The sequence below is a fragment of the Anopheles maculipalpis genome, chromosome 2RL, assembly GCF_943734695.1.
Source record: "Anopheles maculipalpis chromosome 2RL, idAnoMacuDA_375_x, whole genome shotgun sequence".
Taxonomy (NCBI): domain Eukaryota; kingdom Metazoa; phylum Arthropoda; class Insecta; order Diptera; family Culicidae; genus Anopheles; species Anopheles maculipalpis.
Window position 1 is genome coordinate 67,617,952 of NC_064871.1, and position 13,054 is coordinate 67,631,005.

The window sequence follows — 13,054 nt, forward strand, 5'->3', positions numbered from 1 at the left end:
CTACTATTTAAGCAAAATGAAACACTGCGAAATTGGTTGAATTAATGTGCGTTCTTATTTTTTGTTATAGTGTAAACACACTTGCATCTATTTCGAATTATTTAAAGCTAACCCTAAAGGACACCAAACTCAAAACACCGATCGCGACGATCGGTGCTAGGCCTCTGAGAGATGGACTCTAACTAAAAATGACGGAAGCCTTATAGCCGCGTTCGAAAGGAGGATGCTCAGAAGGATTTTTGGACCAGTATGTGTGGAAGAACAATGGTGGAACTGCTACAATGACGAGCTCTAAGAGGTAATCACTATCGTACAGCGCACTAGACTCACCAGACAACGGCTGATCATGTCATTAGAATGACACCGGACTGCTGCCAGCTCGTAAAGTCTTTTTAGGTCGTCCACATAGACAGAGGGGTAGGCCCAGATTGAGATGGTGTGTAATCGCGTTGATGGCTCAGCCAGAATGGACGGTATAATGGACTGGCAGACGACGCGGCGCTGGACTACGAGCGGTTTAGAGGATTTCAGTCGCAGGCCAAAACCTACAGGGATTACTTACTCAAATGGTCGCATCGATTTGAAGACTTTACAGTAAGTGTATGAAGATTAGAGCTATCTTAAAAATGTTTTTAAATTTTACTTTGGTTTCGTACATTTGTAGTGCTGTAGGTTTTCCTGAAAAAGTTATTCTTGTAGCTATTCCCTAGACTACAAGGATGCTTGATGTTCATATAATTTTGCTTAAGAAAATGTTTGTACTTTAAAAATTCCAAACCAGTCAAAATGACGACCTAGTTCTAGTGTTAGTCGAAGACCCAATTGTGAACGAACAGAGACAATCGATCGAAAGTGAAGCACCGATCAGACTGTGCTGCAAATGAAGTTTAAACTTGTGAGTATCATAATGGCCAATTTGATTCCGATTTACTCAACTTGGCTACTTGGCTAGAGAGGGCTATCCGAGACGCGGAAGTGTAGATTTGCAGGACCAGCTTCTAAAAGTTAATCTAGATCCTACGCTTAATACAAACACGTTATGACAAATCGTTGTTTTGAGGTTCTCCCATCTAGCAGGGGTTGTAACGCCGATTGAGTAAGTATTTGAATTGTTTTTACTTTATTTCGTCTTTATAAGACATTTTCACTAAAGAACACTATAAAAAAGGTTTTGAATACTTCTTTTAGGTAAATTGTGCTGATACGAAATTTTTGAAAACATTCGAACGGAAAGATTCATGTCCCAGACGTTGAACTGCTGCACACTACAGATCGAAACGAAAACACTAAAGGTAAGCAAATAATACAACAAAAACATTCAATGTGAACAATATCATAATTTTATTATCATTCTTTCCTCCTGGAATGAAAGCATTGTGCCTGTAAGATACTATGCAACAAATACCTTGTAAACGATTAAGTTCAATCTATACAGCTGTTGCGCGTTTAAAAGCTGCTTCCGGTGTTTTGCAAAATTTGCAAACATTCGTAATACAATTTTATGTGCTAATATTAGTGTTTAAATAATTAGATGTTAAAACAAACAACAACAATGGACAACGCATGCGCTAATATCTTGGTATACGAGAGAATAGATTGATCTACATTTGAAACAGTTGTCGAATAGTGACAACAACGGAAAAAGGCACACACAAATACTAATAAATACAAAAACAAAAATAAAAGCATCAAATAATGCATACATTGTTATCGAAATGCACTGTTTGTGTCTGGGATGCAGGTGCAAATGGAAATGGAATGTTGGCAAATGTTGACCGTGCCTCCGCGTTCGTTGCCTACGCTGGAACTGTAGGTGCATGTGTGTGAGTGCCATTTTTTTCCCTTTTTCGATTGTAATTCATTAGCACCAATTCACCGACTGTCGCGAACACGCTGCAGACGCTCCATACCAACAATTTTTAGCAAGCTGTTCAAAACAATCCACGCCACGTGGAAGTAGAAGAGAAAGAGCATAGAAAAAAACCATTATTGAATTATATTTCCTCCTAATAAGGTGAGACAAAAAGGAATATTAAAAACGCGCTTCTACTTACACTCGTTTCAGGTTCGGATAGTATAAACCGATGTACAGCAGAAAGTTAATCGGGAACGTTCCGACCCAGCTGAGATGGGTTTTGTTCGCTATCGCCAAGGCATACAGGTGACCGCAGCGTTCGCTCGTCATACGACGATCGGTTGGCTGTACCGATTGGTTGTATTTCTGTTAATCAACCGTTTGGGCAATACAATGAGAAAAAAGGGCAAAATAAGGGAAAAGTTAAAGAAAAAATTGTTACACGGTGCGATATCCATGCTTACGGCGCCAGGTGTTTCGGTGAAGCATTCCTGCAGGAAGTTCGTTGCCGTCGGTCCGGGACAGAACATCGTCACATGTACGTTGGGGAATTCGTTTCTCAGTGCTTCGAAGTATCCCTAGGACGCGAAAGAAGTTGATTTGGAAATTAATGTTTTTCAATCAAATTAATGTTGACTTAACGACCTTCTGTAGGTCACGCCCGGCCATCTAATGCAGTTGCCGGTGCAGTTTACACTGACTTCCGTGCAGGATTTGATAATATCTCCTCCATGGTCTAGTGCTTGCTAAACTATCAAAGCTGGGATTCGATAGTCTAATTGTTGAATCGTTAGCCAATCATTTAAAGGATCGCTCCAGCCAAGTCAACATGTTTCGATAAATTTTTTTTTGTTCATCCGCTGTTTCCAAAGGTATTGTAGTAAGTCCACTCTTTGCTCCACACAGATTGTTCTTCGAATCAGAATTGTTTGGATTCCTTCGCGATTCGGTGTTCTTCGAATTTGCTCTATTTAAGCGCATCTAAGTGTTCTATCATTTCCTGTTTTCTATTTTATTGCATTGTTTATGGTCAAAAACTTCTTTGGTCTGTGTAACTTTTATTCGTGACCTTCGTATGATACTTGATGAACTTCAACTTCATAGAACATGTAGACGAAGTCATACAGAAAGCCAACAGGACCTCTTGGATTCATCATTCGTTTAATTGTTGATTTGCGGGATCTTACTTGTCTTCGAACATTGTATTGTATTTTAGTGCGCTCTATCCCGAAGAGTACGCAAGAGTTGTTTGGTGTCCGTCGATTATTCAGGGTGCAACTAGAATTGAGAATATTCAAAAGCAGCTTTGGCTCAACACCTATCCCGCCGCTGTATAACTCAGGACGACTTCTGTTAGTTCAAGGCGTCATGTGGGTCAAGCATGTTTTATAGATGGCTTATGGTTTGGATCTACATCTATGCTCCAGATCTGCTTTCCTCTGTTTGTCTGTTTATATATTCCTTCACCATCCCTTCGTCCTAGAGATCCTGTTGCATTGAAAAAGCGACGTACTGTTTATTGTAATAATGATTGTCTTCTCTCATGTTGGAGACGGTTCTATAACTTTTCCTGAGATCATTTGAGTTTTGAAAACTGTTTTGTGGTTCGAAGCGCAGCGGTTGGCAGACCGGCACCGCTGTCGCCTGATCACCGGGTTGCCACCAGAACATAGGACTGGACAAGAAAACCAGTACATGAATTCAATTCCAACCATTGGCGTTACTTACATGTAGAGCATGCTTGGCTCCAGTATACGTTCCAGAATTCGGTGCCCCTATAAGTCCGGCCGTACTGCTCGTCACCACCAGGTGACCCTTCATCGAGTTGCGTGCAAAAAAATTCAGCGCTACCCGGGAGAGGTTTACCACTGCAAAAACATCCAGCTCGAACAGCTCCCGGTCAACTTTGATATTGATCGAGGCCCATTCGGCACGCTGCGATCGCCCCGCATTGTTCACCAGAATGTCCACCGTTTTGAAGTGATCGAGCACCATGTTGAAGTAGTCGTTGTGGTGATTCAGGTGCAACATATCCATCTCCAGCACGTACACATCGTTCGGTCCGAGGCTTCCATTCGATTGTGCTGAAGAAAAAAAAACGAAATAGATGGGGGGCCGACGTTTTCGTTGACAAAAAATACATTCTAGCCGTGTGTTACCACCCGCTTCACTTACCTATACATGCCTGTTTCACCTTCAGCAGCTCGGAAATGTTACGAGCGGAAATGCAAAGCCTTACACCATGCCTGGCCAGCGCGATCGCCAGATCCCGTCCGATTCCGCTTGACGCTCCGGTAATCCATACCACTTTCCCACGAAGTGAAGCTGATTAGGAAAGGAAAAATTACACAAAGGAACATAGGACTGGACAGCAAAACACCATACTCACAGATCGGTTTGCCCAGTTTGGAGAGAAAGAAAAGCTCAATGTCCGAATCCAGCACGGCCCACATTATGAGCCGTACCAGGTGGTACACGAAAAAGCTGATAGCGACAAAGTTAAAGAAGAAAGCCATTCGTTTGCCTTTTCACCAACAGCAAGCAGCAGCAGAATTTTGTCACCACAAATCGATCGCACTCCACTAAAGAACACGCCCTTCGAAGGGGGGGGGGGGGGGGGGCTTCTCTCCCTTATTGTGTTTTCTTTTCACCAAAAAACGATCTTCACACACCGTCGTCGGATTGTCGTCACCCGCAAAAAGGCTGTCAAAACGCGTAATCCGCAACTGTGCTGGGTTCGCGATACGAATAAACTGCGGGAACTGCGCAGAGGGGGTTGGTCGATGCGCGATGTTTACTGCAGCGATATCACACGACGACAACCGTACGCACTTTCTTTTGTCACCAGAGAAGCCGTTGAGGGGCGAGAAGGTTGGAGGTTATGGAGGTGAGTTTCCCATTAAACTGTTGATAAAACCGTATGTACGCGTATAGGGCCAAGGGTATTAGTTAGTGCCAATGATCGCACACTCCGGTTGTGTTTTATTTTCCCCTGTTTGCTACCACACATATGGGACCGGTAGGACCGGTTCAAATATTTAGGAAATAGTACACACAGTACACAACACACACACACACACTAAAGCTGCAGTGTTTATTATTGGTTTGATTTACTGCTGCTGATGGGCACCAACAGGTGGGTCGGGTCTAGCTGTGGCTTTTGTTGTGAGTCACGCATCTGTTGAAATATTCTTCTCACGCATTCAACCTGTCACTTTGAGTTTTAGTTGGAGGACTTTTGGGGGTAAAAAAATACAAAATTGATTATTCAAATAATTAATTCAAGCTTTTTTCTTTAGAAGATGTTCAAAATAGCTGCAGAAAATTAAGTTACAAAAAATATCATACCGAAACAATAGACCATAGCATAGACCTTAGCCTCACAACCCGGTTAGCTGTCAAGATCATGATAATTGAAATGCAGGGTTCGTCCTTCGCAGTAGAAAGCACATTTTGCATGGTTGATTTTAAAAATAAAAATGTTTTTGCTATGAGAATTTGTAACTTTACCAACTCTTCCGAAATCGAATATATTTTAGACCAGTCTAATCACAATGGTTCAAAGAATGAAAGGATTGTTTAATTTGATAACGCTTCATTACCCTTTGGTAGCAGCAGCAGAAACAAACACCCGGAGAAGACGAGATAAGGCCAACAGATAAGGTACGATTCGGTTACAAATTCGCTTAGGTGAGATAAACGTATACGCAAGTGAACTTTATGATGTAATCTTTTATCTAAAACAGGTGCTAAAGAGGTGCAGTTTTTACCAATAAGAGCTTTGCTGGGAACTGGAACCCACTTTTTAGGGACTGACTGTGTGGTATGCATAATTCTAGTGAGTTCATTTGTATCCCAGTTGACCAAGCTTAACTTAGCTTTGCTTAACGAAATGAACAAGACCAAGCAAAAGTACTTTTCAAAAAGTTTACCACACACCGCTCTGATGTGTGGCTCTCGGATGAATTTTTGAATATTTATTGTATTTTTATTTATAATAAAGTACTACGGCACGTTGTCGTATTGTCAAATTTTTTAAGATTGGTAGCAGCAAAACTTGCTCTTATGAAAAATATTCAATTTTTGTTTTAAAAAAGCAGCGTCTAATCTTCCAATTTCCAAACCGTTATAGAAGTAAAATTTCTGATTGCTTGGAACTAGTGACGAGAACTTTGTACCGAACCTATTAGGTTCGTTCCGTTCCTTCAATGGAACGATCGAAGCTAGCTTCCAATAAAACCACAAAGTAGGTTTTTTATTCGTACATTTATCAGTCCATTAGAATATTAAAACGTGCACTATAATCCTTTTTTCGTGTTTAGAGCTCTATTATATTACAACGAAATGAACGTAACAATTTATATTACGAGACCGTCCCAAGTAGCCTTCCCTACTTGGGATTCTAAATTATTTTTTCTAAATTTTTGTGCCATATACGGATCAGTCCAGGGATCCAAAAATCGGATTGTTTTCCTACTTACTTATTAGGCGGACGTGGACACATCAACACCATCACTCCTTTGTGCATTTGTACGGCTTAAAACGACTATATGGGCTGGATCGTTCAGTGTCTTTCTCTTGACATTCTTTGTGTGATCAAAAATATTTCGGACTGTCGTCCCCTCGAACGCAGCTAAAAGGGTTTCGTCAGTTTTGGATAAGGTCCATGCTTTGGATAAGGTGCTCTCAAAGCATGTGAGCACTGCAACTAGAATTCTTTTGTACAGCTATTGTTCGGATTATTCTATTTTATTTTTTTTATCCCGATCAGAGTTAGTAGAAGGGAAGGTTGTGAGGTCATTACGGAGCAGGAGACTGAATTGAGAGCTAGGGATTTGTTTTAAATTTTCGCTTTTTGCCTTAAATTGGTGGATTGATTGATCTTCACACGACAAAACCTCAAACCCCATTTGGGCCGTTCCCCCCAAGTAAGGACTGACTATCCAACTACGTCTAAGTCTAGAAAACCATTCGATGATCGGCGTCACCGTCAGGTCGTTCAGCCAAGAAAAAGAAGAAATTGGTTGTATAATTATTTGAGACGAAATAGAGTTGTCAGGTGGTAGTGAAGGTATTTCACTCAAGGATTTGAATCCTGACCCTTACTGCATCCCCGTGCGTAGCACTGAATACCCAGCTACGGGTGCAATAAAGTTGTGTAATTAAGAATTGGAAGGATGGCAAGATATCTCGCAGTATAAATAAAAGATGCAGGAGAATATTTTCTTCACATATAATAATCAACAATATTCGGATAAGGCATAACAGAGGTAAATTGTAGTAAGAACACCAGTACGGCAAAATTTTCACTAAACTAATGCTATACTTCTCGAGTTTCACTTTATTTCCTAATAACAATCGAAGCTGAATTTGAGCAGAAAGAGTAAGGCTTAGCGATGAAAAACACCCCTTTCACGAATGATACGTCGTGAGCGAAAATGTACAAATGCAGCAAAAAAAAAAACCGTAAAAAAACTGGAGTAGTAAGAACTGAACTATATGATACAGAGACACAGCACAACCTAGCGCGGAGGGTTAGGTCTTATTCGGACTTTTTGATCGCACCCATATCGATGCAATTGATCTCGAACTGTTGGATCGGTTTACCCTGCATGTAGGCTTGGGCGTAGAAGTTACCGAACAACAGTATGAACGAGATCATGTAACCGATCAGCGTGTAGTGCATCCAGAGCGGGAATTCACAGCCCGTAATGATGCCATTGATGCCGAGTATCATCGCCACGGTGAACTGGATCAGCTGCAGGATCGTGAGGTATTTCTTCCACCAGAGGTATTTGTTCATGTGCGGACCTACTGCAGCGAGGCCGTAGTATGTGTACATCAGCACATGGATGAAGGAGTTGACCATTGCCGGAAGGAACGCTGGGAAAGAGAGCAACGGGTAAGAAAATGTTATTCCGGGCTCAGCACAAGCATCGTTCACACGCTGCTTCTTTGGTTCCTTGTAATTATACTTATTATAAGAGAGTAAATCGTATCATAAAACAAAATGCCGCGAATTTGGTGCCACTCATAAAGCTATCCAAAAGCATAGCAGGGGAGAGTTTTCCATACAAATGATGTGCAATTTATATTCATTTACGTTAAAACCCAATGAATGCAAATGCGTGTAAAGTGAACTCTGACTTGAATAACATCGGTCACTGAAGGAGATGGAATGAGCATTAACGAAGCATTTCTTTTAACAAATAACTATCGGTAGTGAGCACTTCAATATTTAATCGGTTTCCATGTACTTGACTACCTTATTCTTATCCATTGGCCTTTGTGGTTGTACCGCACGAGTCATTCCACCTGTGGTTCGCTGGAATCATTTTCTTGTTTCGCGAACGCGTTAAAGGAAGGATTAATGGTTGTCGAAGCTACTGAAACATAACTACAGTGCCTTGGTATGGTAAAGTGGCTTGTCAAGATTGTGTTGCATTCATTAAGTGACACTGAATAATTAGTATCAGTTTGGTTTGCCGAATGTCCTACAAGGTGTTAACAATATCTTCAACATCCTCTACAATGTACTTGCAGGTGAGAACAAGATACCATTTTTTAAAGTGAGTAAAGGGTAATAACAATAATTCAGAACTCTCTGAGACATTACTAACAATAATGAAAAACACAAAAATAGAGTAATATTAATTTCACCTATCTTGAGTAATAAGACACGACTCGACTCGACGATCACGACTCGTTTATGAAGAATCCTAAAAGCTATTAATTGACTCCATCATCGCATTCGTACTTATGTTCCCTAAGTTAAGGTGGAATTTTAAGGTCAAGAAAACAGTACCAAAAGTCTTACAGGACATCCTTCGGACAGAGGCTTAAACTGAGCTTGACTAATAGAGCTGTCCCTATTTGCTACAAAGATTGAGATAGCTTAAGCAGTCGACGGGACCATCTAAGTTAATATGTAAGCAGATACTTACTGCTTCCACTGGGAACCCACTTAACACCGATCCACCAGAAGGAGAACATCGTGCTGTGATGGTACACGTGCAGGAACGTCAACTGATTATCCTTCTTGCGTAGTATGAAGAAGAATGTGTCCGAGAATTCCAGCACTTTGGAGAAATAGTACCACCAGACGGCATCGACAATCTGCAATGGAAGAAAACCCGTAAACCGCATTAAGAAGCTCTGTATTGAGTAAAGTCAGCCAGCGGGGGTAATAAATTCCAATCGACATTGATTGCATCGAGCAATGAATAATGGACCGAAGAAGAGATGAAATTGCAGTTACCGAAAGAGAAACCGATGCACCGGACCAGCTGATCGTACCATGACACCAGTAACATCCGTCAGGATCTCTGAATCAATGGAGGGAAAAAACAAAAACCGCAAACTCACGTGTCGTGGTTTGCCAACGAAAGTGAAATCTCCGCATTGTCTGGATTTAAAAAAAGGTTCAACCGAGGTACCAGTGTACGCCCGGGGCGATTCACTTGCACTCGGGAAGATCCCGGTTTGTTGGTGGAAAAAAGTAAAGAATATTAGTTTCTGACGAAGACGCAACGAAAAGAGTTTGAAGATAAGGCGTAGTTGAACGGTTTCACTGAGTTCCAAAACCTCTCTGGAATGGGACATGAAGCAGTTAAGATAAATCAAAAGAAAACATCAACCAGCATGGTAAATGTATATCAAAGGGCTTCATGGTTGTTACTTTTTCGGGGCGGATAAATTGATAAATCATTCACTCGTTTCACTCGGCCGTCAACTGGGCCATGTCCTTCTGCCGGGTCAGAGGGATGAATCTGGGACGAGAACAGGAACCATAATTAAGAGCTTTCGCTTTGCTCAGTCAGCGGTGCGACAGTTTTGGAAGATGTAATTTGTCGGCACGATCTCACAACCGGACAACTCTTTTGTGATCGCTGTCTTTGATAACTGCTGCCCTGTAGATCGATGTCCAAGACGAAAAAGCCCTTATATGGCATCGCGACTCAACTCGTAAATGAGCCCAATAAAATACCGGATACATGCGCTGGCCAGTTTTGGGGACGAGATTGAAGGAATGCTATACTTACACGAAGCTCCGCAGGATGGAAACTTTGCCGGCAGGGCTCACAGATGTAGCTGTACCGACGCATGGTTGATCCGATGAAAAGCTGCAGGCAGATGTAAAGATTCAGCAGAGCCATAGCCAAATTGTACGGCACCAGGAAGGTGGTAAGATCGAACGGTTTCCGGCTAGAAAAAAAAAACGAGATTATCTTTTGAAATGATCCTCAAGCAAATAGTGTTGCCAGATGCTTACTCGCGCATGATTTTGGGACCAATCCAGACGAGGAACAGATATATGCAGACACCTGTGAGGGTAGGAATCGGTGAGTCTACCATTGGCCAGCCTTTCGTGCGGGGATCTGCGAGGGTTAGCGTCCATTCGTAGTAACCGAACACATCGTAGAACGGAATGCTTTCACTGATGTTGGTGGAGGTCATGGTGGTATCGATGAGGTTCGCGTCGTTAATAGGAATAGTGTAAGGTGTGGGTGTATTTCACCAAAACAAGTTACCTGTGAGGAATGAATAAGCATGTTGTAGAAAGAGGGAATTTAGTAATTACCAGTAGAGTAATAGAGTAGACTTTTTTAATTTAATTAAAATTCATGGGACTAATGTGTCTAACCAGAAACCAGGTTGTGGTAACATCCACTTACAGACCTATTTTTGAATGATCATTATATGTATTATTCAAAGAGATACATTTCTGACGTTATTATCAATTATTATTAGCGTTTCACTCAGAATTAACACAAAGTCTTATTTATCTCAGTGTCTGAGATAGTCCTGCTATCTGCGTTTTCGCGTTTAATTGCATGTTCCTGGCACTTGTTGGCTAGTCCCGCTTCACGGAGGTCTCACACGGCCGTTTTAAAATAAATATCAAATCAAACAATCAAATATTGGTTCTTAATAATCATCGTACCGAAGTCTACTATTCTACCATGATTGTACGTGTTTTTTGAGAAATTATAAAAAAAGACTTACATAGCTATGTGAGTAACGCTATATTATCTTCTTTGGCGTAAATGGAGATTTAAAGTGGTCGTTTTGGAGTGGATTTGATGTAAGATTCATAGGTTTACGTTTGAAGAGAATTTTCCATACAATTCAAATCTTTCAAAGAATGGTCATGTTTAATCAGTGAACACAAATATTACCAATATTTCTAGAACAGAAAGGATTTACATTGCATTTACAAATCATACAAAACTTAGTGTCTCTTTTGCAGTTTTTTTTTTCTGTTCCGTTGTGTTTTTTCAGAATATTTGCAGCTTCAAACGTCAATTGTTTTTATTTTGCAGAAAATATTTTAATTTATCTATATTTGTATCTATTTGAATATCTATATCTATATTAAGTTGTAGATCGTATTTTGCTAATTTTTAATTTTTCTAGGCTTAACGACCTTCTAGGTCATACTAATTGTTTATCTTATTTTTTATTGCTTTGGTTTAGATATTTACCATATTTATTTACTTTTCAATTTTTTTAATTAACAATTTCTTGGCATTTCAAAATAAAAGCATTTTAAAGGGTTTAAGTACCTTATATCTGATTTTTTTTTATTTATAATTAATAATGACGGTCCAGTGCCGTATTGTCTATCTTATTATTTTAATACATAAAAAATCGTAAAAAATAGATTTTTAGTTCATTTTATTATTTTTAATGACAATACGGCATTGGACCGTCATAATCAATTGTAAATAAATATTATTTTTAATACTTATCGGTTACTTTTTTCTTTATTTTCTTCGCTCGTTTGTTTTTAATTAATTAATTATTTATTTATTATACAGTACGGCGGCACGTCGCCGTTTTGCCTTTTTAATTAATTAGCTGCGACTTTTTTTATCAGCATCACTCGTCATCTACGACGATTTATCCCAGCATTTGGAATTGTATTTTTCCAATAAATTAATTGGACATAATAAAAATATTGTGATTAGTGTTCGATTGAGATAGACTTTAAAGGCTTTAAGAAAATCGATGTAATTTTTAATAGTATTTTTATATTAAAAATACCGTTCAAAGCATTAATTCATTATTTTTTGAGTTTTATACTCTTAACAATTTTTTCATATGTTTGACGCCTTTGCGTCAACAAACAGCAATATTAAAATAAAATCACAAAGTACAATTTATTCCAAGTTATGACGAAGTTTATAAAGTTTCTAGCCTACACAATAAGTTCCAATCATAACAACTTATTTGTAGTTGTATATCCGCTATTGTTTCATATCAATTCAATGAAAAAATTCAAAAATAACCCGAATTTAATAAAAAAATCTCAACAAATCTATTCAAAAGTAGTATTCCAGCATGTTCACACTTGTAAGACAGTTCGGTCCAGGCAGACAGTTTCCAGAATTGAACCCATCTCAACTAAAGCCATTTTTAAAAAGGCATTATTCCCAATTCACCGCATGTTAATAATAATTAATCAACACTACTCACTTTAACTGAATCACAAGAGTGGCGGTGTAAAATCGGTCACTCTCAGCGTCACTCGACCGGGTACAGCAAAAAACGGTCAGCAAACTTCGTCAGCTTCGGCCAATGCCACGACGACTTTGCCTGCGCCCGGTGCTAGCTTTTCTGGCGTTCAAGCGTGCAAGAATTTGGCGCTCTTTGTAATTTTTTTCCTCCGATTTTACTTTTCCTGGAGAATCACTTCAGGCGCGTTTTGCTGTGATCGGAGTTTTTGTTTGCTTGTAATAAACACGCGAACGAGCACCTAATTTCGATTGAACACTGTTGGAGTGGTTGAGCCGGCAGCGGTTTTTTTTTTGTTTCGATGTTTTGAATTTTTGAAATCCACAAGCGATATTTTTCACTAATATGTTGCGATAGTTTTCATCAGTTTATTAAGCACCCGCGCGTACACGCAACGCTCTGCGTAAACATTTCCAGCACACACGGCAGGAAAGGGATTTTTGATTAGCCAAAGTCGAGTAATGCACCAAGAGCCAAGAACATGCAGCTTTTCTCGATCTTCCGAACGATCCTAGCGAATTGCACGATTACACTTGACTTGTCCGTTAAGCGTCCGTTTCTGATAGCCCGAGGTACCAACAGTGAACTGCCACTCGCGTGGTGCACGGTTCGGCGTGCGTAGGAACAATGACGCCACCGTTAGCCCGCGTGTGGACAGGAAAGCGCGAACTGGGTACGATT

The 13,054-nt window shown here is 40.0% G+C and overlaps 4 protein-coding genes across 7 annotated transcripts in view; 1 reads left to right on the forward strand and 3 right to left on the reverse strand.

The window, feature by feature from the left end:
• LOC126568810 (exportin-2) overlaps positions 1-13,054 on the forward strand; it is a 487,296-nt gene that overhangs the window by 314,464 nt on the left and 159,778 nt on the right. The window lies entirely within an intron of this gene.
• LOC126568794 (chromatin-remodeling complex ATPase chain Iswi-like) overlaps positions 1-13,054 on the reverse strand; it is a 157,806-nt gene that overhangs the window by 22,536 nt on the left and 122,216 nt on the right. The window lies entirely within an intron of this gene.
• LOC126556210 (dehydrogenase/reductase SDR family member 7) lies at positions 1,873-4,376 on the reverse strand. The gene is made up of 6 exons (XM_050211436.1): positions 4,245-4,376; positions 4,031-4,180; positions 3,584-3,939; positions 2,320-2,433; positions 2,055-2,221; positions 1,873-1,927 (listed from the first exon to the last, which is right to left on the reverse strand). Exons 1-6 carry the CDS (start codon positions 4,369-4,371, stop codon positions 1,873-1,875), a joined length of 969 nt encoding a protein of 322 aa, XP_050067393.1. The 5' UTR covers positions 4,372-4,376.
• LOC126556253 (elongation of very long chain fatty acids protein 4-like) lies at positions 7,392-10,312 on the reverse strand. Its single transcript, XM_050211479.1, has 4 exons — positions 10,128-10,312; positions 9,898-10,060; positions 8,800-8,971; positions 7,392-7,738 (listed from the first exon to the last, which is right to left on the reverse strand). Exons 1-4 carry the CDS (start codon positions 10,310-10,312, stop codon positions 7,398-7,400), a joined length of 861 nt encoding a protein of 286 aa, XP_050067436.1. The 3' UTR covers positions 7,392-7,397.

What these genes read in the sequence shown, in the direction of transcription:
- LOC126556210 (XM_050211436.1), bottom strand. Translation starts at nt 4,371, where the DNA reads ATGGCTTTCTTCTTTAACTTTGTCGCTATCAGCTTTTTCGTGTACCAC. An exon ending in GGTGAAACAGGCATGTATAG is followed by an intron (nt 3,940 to 4,030) that starts GTAAGTGAAGCG and finishes TTTTTTCTTCAG; the next exon opens with CACAATCGAATGGAAGCCTC. An exon ending in TATCCGAACCTGAAACGAGT is followed by an intron (nt 1,928 to 2,054) that starts GTAAGTAGAAGC and finishes TGTTTTGAACAG; the next exon opens with CTTGCTAAAAATTGTTGGTA.
- LOC126556253 (XM_050211479.1), bottom strand. Translation starts at nt 10,312, where the DNA reads ATGACCTCCACCAACATCAGTGAAAGCATTCCGTTCTACGATGTGTTC. An exon ending in TCCATCCTGCGGAGCTTCGT is followed by an intron (nt 8,972 to 9,897) that starts GTAAGTATAGCA and finishes CTTCCATTGCAG; the next exon opens with ATTGTCGATGCCGTCTGGTG. An exon ending in GTGGGTTCCCAGTGGAAGCA is followed by an intron (nt 7,739 to 8,799) that starts GTAAGTATCTGC and finishes TCTCTTTCCCAG; the next exon opens with CGTTCCTTCCGGCAATGGTC.